This window comes from Dromiciops gliroides, chromosome 2 (genome assembly GCF_019393635.1).
Source record: "Dromiciops gliroides isolate mDroGli1 chromosome 2, mDroGli1.pri, whole genome shotgun sequence".
In the NCBI taxonomy this organism is placed as follows: Eukaryota; Metazoa; Chordata; class Mammalia; order Microbiotheria; family Microbiotheriidae; genus Dromiciops; species Dromiciops gliroides.
This window is the reverse complement of record NC_057862.1, coordinates 536,720,926-536,736,012: the sequence shown is the minus strand read 5'-3', so window position 1 is coordinate 536,736,012 and position 15,087 is coordinate 536,720,926. Positions and strand designations below refer to the sequence as shown.

Sequence of the window (15,087 nt, the reverse complement as noted above, 5' to 3'; positions counted from 1 at the left end):
ATTACAAAGGAAATCAATTATATTTAAACCCATTTGTCAAAATATTTAGAAAGCAAAACAAGTTCACAAACCACAGGTTAAGAGCCTCTGGCATAGAACTTTGCTAAATACCATTGGCTAATGTAGCCATCAAACAACCTGCTTCCTTTACAGAGAACTGAAACAGATTGTAAATCATCTAAACAGTTTAACCTTCATCAAAAGACTCTGAAGTGTAACCTTTTTTATGAGGAAATAATAATGAAATTACCCATGTATCATTTGCTCATGGATGTCTCACTTCAGTGACAACACTGAAGTCACTCCCATTTATGACTCAACATTTGGATGAACCCCATTGAGTAATTAATTGTGCACACAGCAGGTACTTGTTATATTTGATGAATGAATGAACAATACAAAATTCTCGCACATAAGAAGGCATGCAATTTAAATTTTGACGAAAAGCAGCTGTTCTATTTCTAGAGGGGATGTTGTGATGAACAATATGAGTTAAGAAATCAGAAACAACTTCTTGGCCTTCAGATTATTGATACCAAAATACATCACCAAAGGGGGCTGGGTGATTGAGTCATTCACAGCTATCTCTATGGGGTCATCTGAATGGAGTCTTGCCAGGAGTCAAGCAGACAAACTAGAAAAACTCAGATTTTCTTCTAATGTTTGGGTGATTTTGAAGTAGAAATAATTTGAACACTAATAAGAAATAGATTGTATGATATATGTTTGTTTGCATATTTTCTCCTCCATTAGATTGTAAGCTCCTTGAGGGAAAAGACTCTTTTGCTTCTTTTTGTATCCTCAGTCTTGGCATAGTGCTTGGGACACAGTAGGTGCTTAATAAGTGTCGATTGATAGAGAATTCTAGGTGAGCATGGGAGGCTGCTTTCCCTTTTTATTCACCCCTCTCAGAAACAAAACAATCTTTTGTTTTTACAGAAGGACCAACTGGGTTGTTTCCATCATAAATTTCTACTGCAACAAGGACCTGCCCAATGGAGCCCCCGGCATAACCTAAAAATGGAATTCTATTGTCCAGGCCCCCATCAAACTATGATGTGATAACTAGGCACAAGCAGATAGTTTATCAGACCGAGTCCCTATGAGAATTATATGTGAAAGGGGACAAAATCATAATTGTCTGTCCATCCTGGCATATGCTTGACTTCCAAAATTTTCATTTAGTTGTTTAAAAAGTAACAACAACTAAAGCAAGTTTTGCCTCTTCCTGCCAAGAAACAATTAAACTGTCAACCAGATGACTGTGGTTTCCAGGAGAAAGTTAAGTATAAACAGATGCTGATGAAAAATAAAAAGCAGACGGTACCTTTGGTGAATATCACATAAAACTTTCTGTAAGATAAGCCCACAAGCTGTTCCGGACAGCCTTCCACAGTTCCCACCTGCATGGATGGAAAACCACCTCCCCTCCTGCACCCTCTCCCCCGCATTCCCCATCCACACAGACTGACCTTCTATAAAATCAGAGGCTGCATAAGGGCGGTGATTTGGGTTGCTCTCCTCCTCAGGGTGGTTCAGAGTCTCAAGGGCCAACTCAATAGCCTCCACCAACTCATCACGCTTATCCTTCCTCACCGGCTTCTCCTCTGGGTGGCGGGTGAGGCCCATCTCCAGCTGATACACCTTTTGCAAGGTGAAGCTGTCAAAAGGAACGGCCGCATACTCTGTGGCCAATTTGACGCCAGCGTGCACCTCTGCCTTGTCCACCTGAGAATGTAGGAACTCCAGAAGGTTGGCCTGGGTTTTCTCGGACTGAGCCCCCGAGTCACCAGAGCGGTACTGTGCATTCTTGAGCTGCTCACTCCTTTCCTGGAGCTCATCCTTCAGCTGGGCTATTTGTTTCTTCAGGCTGCTGATGTAGCTGCGGTGCTGTTCCTCCTGCTCCTGAAGAATTGCCTGGTAGCCTGCTTTCCCTGTGGGCCCATTTGCCCTGGGCAATGCCAGCTGTTCCTCATCTCCTTTTGGGGTGCAGGCTAACATGTAAAGGACGGAGACAGCACAACACAGAAACAGAAGCAAAAGGACCACCCGAGAAATCCAGGCCAGCAGTCCCCGGCGCAACATCGTCATTCAAGGACCTGCCATGCGTTCAACACAAGCAACGCCCCCGCCGGGGCATCCCAGAACGCCAGGGCCCCCACAGGAGGATTCCCCTGAGCTAAATCACAGAGAACACATGTCTGAAGAGGCATGGGCAACTTTCATCCATCTCTCATAAGTCATTCAATGTCTTTCTTTCAGGCTCAGCAAGACAGATCCTTTCCACTTTTGCTCCGGCTGGGCTGTGAGGCTGAGGCAATTAGCTGAGCAACACCTCCTGGTCCTCACATTAACTCTCATCATAGCCTTCACAGTGTAGTGCAGGCAATAAAGGAAGACCTGGAAAGAGAGACAAATGAGAAAGACCAAAGTTACTTAGCGGAACTCTACCTTTTTGTAATACTGCAACCTTCCAAAGAGCCTCCTTCCAGGACTCTGCCAAATCCCGAGCAGCTACAGGGAAGTCAGTAGGCCAAAATCCCAATCAGATTCCTTAGTTTCCCACTTACATGCCCCCAATCAATGCAGACACATATGATCATGGAATTTCATAACCAGAAAAGACCTCAAGATCATTTAAGTCCAACCCACGCCTAGATAGGAATTCTTTCCACAATGTCCCTAACACATGGTTGTCCAGTCTTTGCTTAAACACCTTCAAATATCAGGAAATCTACTATCCCATAACCCAATCCATATAGTGTTTTTTCTCATGCGAGTGAGCAGCTAAAAGTGAGCACTGAATCATTCCCCAAATCCTGATGAAGTAAGGAATGGAGGGTGGAGACAGAATACGGCATAACGGTGCATTCAAGTCCAAGTATTGGAATGAGGTGGAGTATGAAGTATGGACATTGATATATTTAAATTTCTTTCTCTTGAGGGGGTGAGAGGAACTGATCTGGCCAGCCTAACTCTGCTTTCTGACAGTAGAAAAGAAAATTTCTTGCGGAGCATGGTAATCAAGTGGTGTTGATTGGCAGGAGGGGGTGAGAAAATTCTGAGAGGAGGAAAATGAGAAAGAAAAAAACCAACCCAATCATCCTGTCACAGGCTAAGAAAAACCCAGGCAGAGCTCGGCTCCAGGCTTCCTTGCAGGAGATCCATGTTCCAGCTGCTCATTACAGATACACTGGCATATCACAGTGCCTCTCACTGAAACAGATATTTTCTTAAATATATGCTCTGCACCTCGACTCCAAATTTATTTTAAATCCAACTCATTCTAAAAACGAATCTCTTCATCCTGTCATCTTTTTACTCCTCATTCTTTTTTGCTCCCCACTATTGCTAACACCCATCTCTCATTCTTTTATATTCTCCCCGTGTGTGGGTCCCCTCTTCTTCTTCCTCACTCTTTATTTCTCCTTACCTTGCCAAAGAAGAAAAATGTTTATTATGAAAAGAAAATACCCCAAAGAAGGGATGTTATTTCTTTTTTTGCATGGTGGCAGAGGAAGAATGGAGACACTTTACCCCTACCTCTCTCTGTCTCTCTCTGTCTCTCTGTCTCTCTCTCTCACACACACACACACACACAAATTTACTGTATAACAAAATGTTACAGTTCTTCCCAGATAAATTGACCATGGAACCAGTTTGGCAGCATGAAATCCTCTGAAATAAGGGGGCAAATCAGAGAAATTTTGGAATAAAAATGGGAGGCTAAGCACATTTTAATATGGAAAAACTTTTGTACCTGATATATATGTTAAACATTCCTTTCAATTTAATATTTTCTATTTCTAGCAGCTCTTTTTATGGTGGCTAAGAATTGGAAATCAAAGGAATGCACATCAATTGGGGAATGGCTCAACAAGCTGTGATAGTGATAGAATATATTGTGCTATAAGAAATGACAAGCAGGATGGTTTCAGAAAGGCCCAGAAGGAGTTGTATGAACTGATGTATAGTGAAGTGAGCAGAACCAGGAAAACATTGTGCACAGAGACAGCAATATTGTTTGATGAAGAACTGTGAATGACTTAGCTATTCTTAGCAATACAATGATCTAAGACAATCCCAAAGGATTATTGATGAAACATATTATCAACCTCCAGAGAAAGAACTGATATTGATTGAACACAAATTGAAGTGTGCTATTTTTCACTTTCTTTCATTCTTTTTTCTTTTATTCAAGTTTTCTTGAACAAAATGACTAATATGGTAATGTTTTACATAATTACACATATAACCTATATCTGATTGCTTACTGTCTCAGGGAGAAGGGAGGGGAAGGAGGGATAAAATTTGAAACTCAAAAATATAAATAAAAACGTTCATTGTTTTTTAAAATTTTAATATTTTAAAAGTTTAAATAATGTTAGCATCATTCCATTCTACAGCCCCTCTTCATACCATCTGACATGGAAGATTTCACAGAGAGCATTTTGGGGCAATGGTTAATGAGTGTGTCATATATGTTAATAGTTTATAAATATGTACTATATAAAATTGGATATGTTGACAAACTTTCTTCAAACTAGTTTTAACTTTCTTCTCTTCTCTGCTTTATCAAAGGTTATGATTCATAATGATCTACAATCCTTCATTCAAAGACATTAGGGAAAAGTTTCATATCTTTCCATTCAGAAAATAAGTCAAACATTGGGGCTCTTTTGCTATCCTTGTGAAAATTAATTTACAATGGTTATACATCTGGATAAAATTCTTATTATAGTCAATGTCAGTTCTGTTGTCCATTTTCTATTTTTTATTTTCAACAACTTGTTTAAATAATTAAAAGTTCAATAATATCTTTTTCTCTATTCTTTCATTTTATATATTTTACAAATTCTGATTTTAGTTCTGATGAGCTGATAATCTGACTGTACACAGACTGACTCAGGGATAATCCTCACAACAATAACAAATATTTTCTTATCTTCTAAAATAAAATCTATTTAATTCTTTAGGTTATTAATTGTTGTTCTCCATATCCAGCACCTACCAATTTTTTTAAAGAAAATAATCATGCCAGAGGGCAGCTAGATGGCACAGTGGATAAAGCACTGGCCCTGGATTCAGGCGGACCTGAGTTCAAATGTGGCCTCAGACACTTGACACTTACTATCTGTGTGACCCTGGGCAAGTTACTTAACCCTCATTGCCTCACCAAATATATATATATATATATTCATGCCAGAGAAACATGAGGCTTCTGTGTAATCTACAACTCTTTGACCTTCTCATTAATTTCTTTTTCTGATCTGGAATTCCCTATCTTTACCTTTTCCCACCTTTGCACTAAACTCTCCAAGTATCAGAGTATATATTGATTTAATTTGGAGAGTCTTAGGAAGTTCTTAGACTGTCTTTACCACCTTGTCTTTAGGAATCAAAGTTGGTAAATAAGATGTTATTATTTTAATGGTGGCAAATAAATTCTTCTCACCGGAACTGCAATATATGCCAAATGTCCCCACAAAATGCTGTTTCTTCTAAATTCTGTAGTAGAAGATGATAAATCCATTCCACCAACTCATTTCTTTGTATCTCCAAGGAGTACCTGTGAGCCTTCTTTCCATTCTCCTCTAACTCCCTCAATTGTTATGGTTTTATTTATGCTAAGAATGTCACAATTGATAAGTATCAGCTCCTCTACCAATATATCCACCATTGGTCTTTGGAAAACATTCTCATTTAGAATACCAACAACCAAACTACAGTTTGTTGATAGTCCAAAAATAATAGCAAAATCATCCTAAGGGTATTCAGAGATGAAAACTGGAGGAAGATAACAAACAGAAGGAAAATGGAAAAGATTTGCAAAAGTCATCTTTTTCTTTTTTTCTTTTTTTTTTTTTTAAGTGAGGCAATTGGGGTTAAGTTACTTGCCCAAGGTCACACAGCTAGTAAGTGTTAAGTGTCTGAGGCCGGATTTGAACTCAGGTACTCCTGATTCCAGGGCCGGTGCTCTATCCACTGCGCCATCTAGCTGCCCTGCAAAAGTCATCTTGACGAACTTTTCTGTATAAAGAATAGTGGAACTATCACATCAGGTGAAGCATAAAGTGGAAATAAGTACACTTAACAAAGGCGTTTGCTGCTATAATGAAAAAGATACAATAGAGTCCAAGTCCAGGAAGGATTCTCTGTGAAGGAGAAGTCCTCTGGATGGTCATGTTTATGGATGGCATTGTACTTATTGAATCAAGCCCCAGGATGATGCAGAACCTCCAAGAAAAAAAAAAATAGTTCATCAAGTTTAATCCATTCCTGAACAAGGATATCCCCTTTATTATATTCCTGGTAAGTAGTCATTTAAATTTTACTTAAAGAATTGGAAATCTTTAACCAAACCCCTTCCATCATGGATGTAAAACCCAAATGTAAGACTCATCTACTGTCCCCATTAAACTTTATCTTAATAAATTCTAGACAGTCAAGATAATTTTGGATTATGACTATCATTCAATATATAAAATAATACTGAATATTATTTTAGACATGGCTTCATGTCATCCATGACTTTAATAAGCATGCCACCTATGTCTTTACGTCTTTTGTGAAGATGGTGACCAGCCCAGCACTAAGGAATAATCCCCGGGGCCCTGTACCACAAACCTGCCTCTGACTTGACATCAGCCATTAAGGAAGGACTACTCATTGGCTCCATTCATTCAGCTTGTTTCAAATTTACCTAACTATATTATTATGTACCTCATATCTTTCCATCATGTCCACAAGTATTGCTTGAAGAACTTGGGCAAACACTTGAGTGAAATCTAGGTTACATCTATTTATATAATATTGATAATAATCTTGACAGAAAAAGGAAATGAGGCTAGTCTGGCATGACTTGTTCATAATGATATTTGTGATCACCACTGTCACTCATGTAACCAAGAATCTCGAAATAAGTTCTTCCCGGCTCCTTAGAAAACTTCATTATTTGACAGCCTCCAGTGCATTTTTCAGCACCTTCAACACATGCTCTGATCCCCCATGGCTGATCCACTTACTATTATTTAAGGGATGTGCCTCCTATACAGACAGTTCAGTATTTCAAATAGTTTGTTTCCATTTTTTAAAAATGTGACACTTAAAATTCTCTCCAAACTTTTCCTTGGCTTAAGGACTCCATCAACTATAATTTAGAACAATACACAGTTATTAGGAGACTAAGCTGAAAGTGCATATTTAACCCTGGGAGCTTTTTCTGCTGCAGGGAAATCTTGGGCTTCATCTAATTACTATAATTCTGTGATTAAAAACAGCTCAGATTTGGTACCCAGGCACCTCACTGTTTTTAATGAAGTCTCTCAGATGAACTCATTATATCAACGTATTAAATTACCAGTGAAGGCATGTTATTAGGTTATGTTTCCACTTTGATTTAAATAAGTTATAGCTAAAGACAATAGAAAAACACAAAAGAAAACAAAACTAAATAAGAGGAACCTTAAATACAATTTATTCCCAAATTGTTGAAACTTCAGATCCATAAAATTAGAGTTCCTTCTGTAATACCATGGGATTCAAGGGAACTAATGACCTTGTGGCAGGGGAGGCTACACTTGTACCTGCTAGCAAGCACTAAGGGTTGGCTTGCTGGTACCCTCGATCTTTTGATAAGAGCACCTCTATGTTACTTCTTGGATTCCCTTGTCACTCAACTCGGGTACAAAGAGAGAACAGAGCCATTTTCTCTTCTTCCTTGCCTTCCTTCCTTCCTGATGATGGTACATGATCTTTCTTTAGGTTTCATTAAAGTTTTACCCCTATGAGTACTATGGGGAACATGGATAAAATAAAGAAGTTTAGTTAGTGAATCATTCAGCATTTATTTAGCATTTGTTATATATAGGGCATCATGCTATTGTGCACGAAGGATACAAAGATAATGAAAAACATCTTCTTACTCTCAAGTAGTTCATATTCAAATGTGGGAGACATCAAGTAAATGACTAGATGAATAGGGAATAGGTAAATTACAGACAAGATATATACAGAGTAGATGGAGGGGTAGCCTTTTGCAGAAGAAGGAGCTTGATCCGAGGCTTGGAAAAGGCCACAGAAGACAAGAGGCAGAGATAAGAGAGCATTGCAGGCATTTTAGACAGACAGTGGAAAAGCATGGAGGTGGGAGATGGGGTATCACATTAGAAGAGAAGAAAATAGTCTAACAGCTAGAAAGGAGTAAAGCATAGAACGTAATTGGAAAGGAGTAAAGCATAGAACTAGAAAGGAAGGAAGAAGCCAGATAATGAAGATCTTTAAATGGCAAACAGGGGTTTATATTTAATCCTGGAGGTAATAGTGAGAGACTGTAGCTCATTAAGCAGGGTAGAATGAGGAAGAGGGTGTGACGTGGTTGGAACTATGCTTTAGAGAAATTACCTTGGTGGCTGTGCAGATGGATGAGAATGGAGAGAGATTAGAGGCAGGGAGACCAACCAGAAGGCTATTGCAATAGTCTAGGTGAGAAGTGATGAGGGCCTGAATTAGGACTGTGGCTATGTGAAGGTAGAAGAGAGGACATATAAGAGAGACATTGTGAAGATAGAAATGACAAGATTTGGCATTGAATTGGATAGGTGGGATGATTGAGACTGAGGAGTCGAGGATTACAGCAAGATTGTGGGCTTGGGTTACTGGAATGATGGTGATGACCTCAAAAGTAATGGAGAAATTTAGAAGAGGGGAGAGATTAGGAGTAAGACAATAAATTTTGTTTAGACACATTGAGTTTGAAATACCTACAGGACATCCAGTTAGAGATAAACAAGAAGCAGATGGTGATAAGTGACCACAGCTTAGGTGAGAGACTAGGCCTAGACATAGCTATATAAATCAATCTATCTCTCCCTCTCTCCCTCTCCCCCTCTCCCTCTCCCCTCTCCCTCTCTCCCTCTCCCTCTCCCTCTCCCTCTCCCTCTCCCTCTCCCTCTCCCCCTCCCCCTCCCCCTCTCCCTCTCTCTCTCTCCCTCCTTCTCCATTTTTATGTATGCAGACATACACACACATATATATACACATACATATATATATATACATGCACAGATATATGCAGATATATTTAGATATGTGTGTGTCGATACATATGTATTTGGAATATATGTATAAATACGTATACATGAGTGTATCTTGGAATCATCTGTATAGGGGTGATAAACCCATGGGAAGGGAGATCACCACATGAGATAGTAGAGAGTGAAAAAAGGACACAGGTTAGCGCTTTGCGGGTGAGTGGGTGTGACATGGAGGAGAAAAGCCTTAAATGGTCTTGAGGGAGCTCTGTTCCTCCATCCCAGACAGAAAACTGGCTCTTTTTTGCATCTTGCCTGAGCTCCTTTTGACGGGTCTTATTCTTAGACATTGCACTAGCTCTAGCTTAGGAAGTTGTAGAGTTGATCTGTTAAAGCTGTCTGGCATTTCAACCTTCTGGAATATGCTTTTCCACCCCTTAGCTAAAGGTTTGGAAATAGCGCATGTAAAACAGACACCGCTGTCCCTAATTTTCTTGGGTTGCAAGTCCAGGCTTCCTTTGTCCCTATGCTCATTGGCCTTCAACCTGTGGAAGTCCTCTACCCCGTCCTGACTTGTGGATGATAAGCGCAGAGAAAGATGATTACTTCTCTGGCCCCATAAAATACTAATCCTTCAAGTTTCAAAATATATGCTTCCTCATTCTCCATCTAGAGATCTTGATGCTCTGGCCCTGAACACTCTCACTCTCTCTTACCACCAACCTCTTCTAATCTACCACTGATTTGTTGTTGAGTCGTTTCAGTCATGTCCAACCCTTTGTGATCCCATCTGAGGTTTTCTTGTCAGAGATACTAAAGTGGCTTGCCGTTTCCTTCTTCAGCTCACTTTACAGACAAGAAAACTGAGGCAGACAGGGGTGAGTGACTTGCCCAGGGTCACCCAGCTAGTAAGTGTCTGAGACCAGATTTAAACTCAGGAAGATGAGTCTTCCTGACTCTAGGACTGCTACTCTATCTACTGTGTTACCTAGCTGCCCCCTACTACTGGTTGGAAGCTATCTCAAACAAATTTCCCCTGGGCAGAAGATAGTGACTGCCTCTATAGTGGGCATTTACATTTCTTCTTCTATCAAGGTCTTCAGATTGACAGAGACCAGGACACTCTATGATCCTTCCTTTTCACATTCCAGAATCCTCCAGGCTGTTTACCTTGCCCAGTTTCCCCCCAAATGATCCTCTCCCCTAGTTCTGACCCAGGGGCTTTCCCCCAGCTCTGCTCTTCCAATCACAGCTGTTCAACTGTAATACTATGGATATGTCACTTTTTTTTTTTTTTTTAGTGAGGCAATTGGGGTTAAGTGACTTGCCCAGGGTCATACAGCTAGTAAGTGTTAAGTGTCTCCAGGGCCGGTGCTCTATCCAGATATGTCACTTTTTAATAGTCTACAATCATCATCCCTTCAAATCTAGTTGAACTATCAAAAGGCTTTTAAAAAATTGTGTAAGATTCAGGGTAATTTTCATTCAATTGTTTAAGATGGGCAAAGAGAACAAAACATACCTTTAAGTAAAAAGGGATTTTAACAGCGGTATCTAGGAACTGTAGAAAGGAGATAGTCACATATTTTCCTATCTTACCAGAAGGAGAGACACTCATGACAGTAAATACAGATAGCAAATAGCCCCCTGAAGCCTTCATTTTTGAACTGTTATTTTTTAATGACTCCAGACCTTTATCAAATTCATCATCTCTGACCTGGCCTTGAGGTGACTTTCACCTTTGTAATCATATGGTGGTTTTTAATTTCTTCGGCATTGATGTAGAGAAGGAAGAAAGGGAGGGGTGGGCATGGGAATGAGCATTTATTAAGCACCTACTATGCGCTAGGCACTGTAATAAGTACTTTACAAATATTATCTCATTTGAGAAAGAGAAGGATTTCTCCAGGTCTATGGCCACTGAGTATAGGACAGTATAGAATGAGATCTGAATAAAATGAAAAGACTGTATTGAAGAGAAGAGAGGAGAGCAGAATCTGTTCCAGACCCTAGGCTACCCAACATCTTCAGTCAGAGGGTTAGGGAAACATACTCCAAATGAGTGAAATACCCAACAGCCTTAACTAAACCAGATACACAACATAGTGAGCTGCGACCGCTCTGGTAGCTGAGAACAGGGCCCTGTGATGCTTGGCACTTGCATCAATTCTGCCATATATTTTTCAGAGTCCTTGGTGTAGCCTAATTATACCATAGGTCCATGGCAGTCTCAGAGCTGCAACCTGCTACTTCTTCCTGCAAGGGTGTTACTTGAATTAATGAGTTAATGTTTATAAAATGCTTTCCTATTCTCAGATGGGAAACACTATATAATTACCCAGAAATATTACATGTTAGAGATGGCAGTAAAAATACAGCCTTCCATGATCGAAGCGGCACTATGTCACATTTAAAATACTGAGAAAAAGCATATGAAGCCCAGAATATTTCCATCAATTCCTGGTTGGGCAGATTGGAGAAGAGTTAACTAAGACGGGTAAATAACAAATAAGCCCCTCAACCCTGGGGGAAAGGGTGGAGACTTTGTGATTCAGAGGTTCTATCCTTTGGAATACAAGTCATAGTACTTTCTACTCGTTCTAACCTTTACTGCATCCCCTCCCCACCAAGCCAGAGAGGATCTAAAAGCCATAGCGACTCCTTAACTTGTTTCAATCATTTTGCCTTTACTAGGTTTCTCCAGACCTAAATTTTTTAGATCCTCATACACTATTAAAATCCCATTACATTATTAACCGTTCTCTTCCCTCTATCCCCTGACCCATAAGTGATGCTTGGTTCCAAAGCATGTGAGGGAGGAAGCTCAAAATTGTGAGAAGAATTTAGGATATCACATCAGAAAGGCTTCAGTTTAAATCCTGTCTCTGACACTTAACTATCTGTGTTACCTTGGGCAAGTCCATGAAGCCCTCTCAGCCTTAGCTTCCTCATGTATAAAATGGATATTATGGTCTTTGTAGTGACTACTTCATAGGTCTGTGGTGAAGAATAAATAACTGTATTCAGGTGCTGTATGTTGAGGTCCATTCTTGTTATCATTAAGGCATTGTATCTCTACAAACAACAGAGGGTGGCCACCTCCAATCTGGAAGTGCAAATGCTCCAAAATAACAAGAGAAGAAGGTGCTTCACGGCTTCTCCCCAAGGCAAGCCATGACATACTGGAACACTATGTAAATTGCATGCCCTACTTCCAAAATATTAATATTTAACATTAACAGCAATCATAATAGAGGGAAACAAGAATTTATATAGTGCTTACTAAATGCCAGGTATTGTGCTAAGTGCCTGACAAATATTATCTCATTTGATCCTTACAATTCTGAGAGGTAGGTGCTTTTTATTATTCCCCATTTTACCATTGAGGAAACTAAGGAAAAGTGACTTGCCCAAGGTCACACAGCTAATAAGTCATCTGAGTCAGATTTAAACTGTAACAACAACAGTAGCTAGCATGGATATGGCACTTTAAGGTTTGCAAAGCACTTTATAAATATTATATCATTTTATGCTCAAAATAACCCTGGGAGGTGGGTGTTATTATTATCCCCATTTTACAGATGAGGAAACTGAGGGACTGAGCCCTGTATCACCCAGCTAGTGTCTGAGGCCAGATTTAAACTTGAATTTTCCTGACCTCAATTCCAGCTTTGCTCTATCTACTGCACCACATAATGGCCTGAAAATGACTAAGCCTTCTCGAATTCAAAGCAATTCCCAGAAGTCCATGGGAAAAGTCTGATGGAACTGAATGTGACATTGTAGCATTATGCTATCCCAGAAACAAACCTGGGGCCAAGAAGATGTGCCCCAGGGATGCGGGTTTAACACTCGTTTCAACAGCTTTTTACTGTATAAATGATACATGTTTTCTCTGCACTGGCCAAATCACTGGGCACTGAAGAAACATGAAATTTCAGAACTGAACAGCGTCAAGGAGGGCTAATAAAAGGCCCCACAATCAGAGGACTGTGAGCTGTGGTAGGAATTTTACATTGGAAAGCAGCACTTTGTCTTTCTCTATTAGGGACTTGCTCTCTCGGGCTTTTGGAGTTACAAGCTGGCAATGGGCACTTGAAAGGTGGTCTCGATTTACAGCTGGATAACTGGCTTCACTCCCACTTCCAATCCTCCATCTCCTTCTCACCCTGGAGATGCTTTGGCACTCTCTTCTGATTGGTGATTCCCTGGTCTGGAACACCATTCTGTGAGGAATCCAGGGAATGATCACTTTACTCTTAGCTTGCCTCTTTTCTCTCCAGACTTTTCCAACTACTTTGGAGCAGCAGGGAATCTTCACCCCACCCCTGTTTTCCAGATCCCTTTTCTGTATTGTCTTTCTCCATTAGATTGTAAGCTCTTTAAGGGTAGGCACTGTCTTTTCTGGCTTCTATTTATATTCCCAGCACTTACAATGCTTGGCATACAATAAGCAGTTAATAAATGCTTTATCTATCTGTCTGTGTGTCTGGATATAGAAGCAGGCTAGCCAACCCACAAAGACACTGAGCAGCAGCTTTGCCAAGTGAGGGCTGTGAATCTGAAAAGGAGATCCCTACAGAAGTAGTAGAGGGTGTATAGCAAACACTATGTGAGCTGAAAAAACAAAAGAAATTACTGCCTGTGATTCCCTGCCACCCGGGTTTTGGGTGACTTACATCTTTGGTACTATAAGAGTAAATGGGAAAGGTGCCACACAGAAGATGGGGAGAGATTATTTTAGGGCTATTATTAAGAATTTTAATTTTTGTTTTATTAATGCCTCTTGTCTTTACAGAAGAATCATTTTCCATCAAACCCCTGCAGAAGGAACCTCACTTTGTGACAAAGGAAAACAACTAAGCAAAAATATCTTATACAATAACTGTATTTGACAATGTATATAATATTCTATCCTAGTAGCCCCCACCTGTGAGTAGGCCCTGATGGGATGAGAGAGATATTTCCTTATCTGCATTATCTGCACTCTGGAACTTGCACTGATTTTTTTAAAACATTGTGCATCTTGTTCTTTTCATTTCTTTATTTTACTCTGGATCAGTTTACAATTTTCCCACATTTCTCTGAAATACACATGCACGCCGTTTTTTCTTACCCATGAATATTACATTACAGTCACATTCCCTAGTTGCATCGCCCTTCCCTAACTAATAGGCATCCACTTTGTTTCTGGTTCAAAAACTGGTGCTAGGAATGTTATGGTATATATTAGAACTTTGTTACTGTTCTTAACTTCTTTGGAATATTCATCTAGTAGATGGATCACTGTCTCCAAGAATCTGAACTTTTTAGTCACTTTCCCTATATTATTGCAAACTGAAATTCAAAATAGAAATGGTTGGACTACTTCACATCATATCAACAATGCTTATCTTTCCACAGACCTATTGAGTATTCATGGTGTAAGATAAAACCTTACAGCTGTTTTAATTTCTCTTATTATTTATTTCTCTTATTATTGCAATCTGCAATTCTTATTTTGGAAACTAATTATGTCCTTTGATCATTTGCCCATTAGGGAATAGCTCTTGGTGGTTATTTGTGACAATGGCCCTTATATTCGGAATACCAATTTTTTTCCCAGGGATTCATGATGCAAATATTTTCCCATTAATCTTTTCTAATTTTTTCTTCATTTATTTTATTCATGAAAAGTTTTTTTTTAATTTATGTAGTCAGAATTGTCTCATTTATCATCTTGTATAGCTTCCTTTATTCCTTGATTAGTTAATAAATCTCCCCCCCCTCCAGATATAGTTGTTAAAGAGACCTCATTTTGTTATCGTCTGGGTGTTTTTTAAATAGTGTGACCTTCTTATAATTAGGCGACATTTTCATTTTGAGTTTATTTTGGTATATGGTATAAGAGGTTGGTCAAAATGTAATTTTCTGCCAAACTGCTTTCCAGTTTTCCTACTGCTCAGTTGTTGGAACAGTACTTTGTTACTTTCAATTTGCTTGAGCATGTTAATTTTAACCTATATGTAACTGAGTAGTTGGCCTGGGTTACATTAATGATGTAAAAAAATATGAT

At 39.4% G+C, this 15,087-nt stretch overlaps 1 protein-coding gene across 4 annotated transcripts in view; it reads right to left on the bottom strand.

Moving 5' to 3' along the window:
* Positions 1-15,087, bottom strand: part of CSGALNACT1 (chondroitin sulfate N-acetylgalactosaminyltransferase 1) — a 173,877-nt gene that overhangs the window by 102,064 nt on the left and 56,726 nt on the right. For 3 of the 4 annotated variants that reach the window (XR_006355036.1, XM_043989240.1, XM_043989241.1), the window contains one exon: positions 1,473-2,400. Coding sequence is in view for 3 of the 4 variants with exons in the window: in XM_043989240.1 (XP_043845175.1) it covers positions 1,473-2,091 (619 nt within the window). In the remaining variant the exon portion in view is untranslated. Of the gene's footprint in view, positions 1-1,472; positions 2,401-2,570; positions 2,649-15,087 lie in introns of those variants that run through there. The other variant, XM_043989242.1, reaches the window with a different exon arrangement.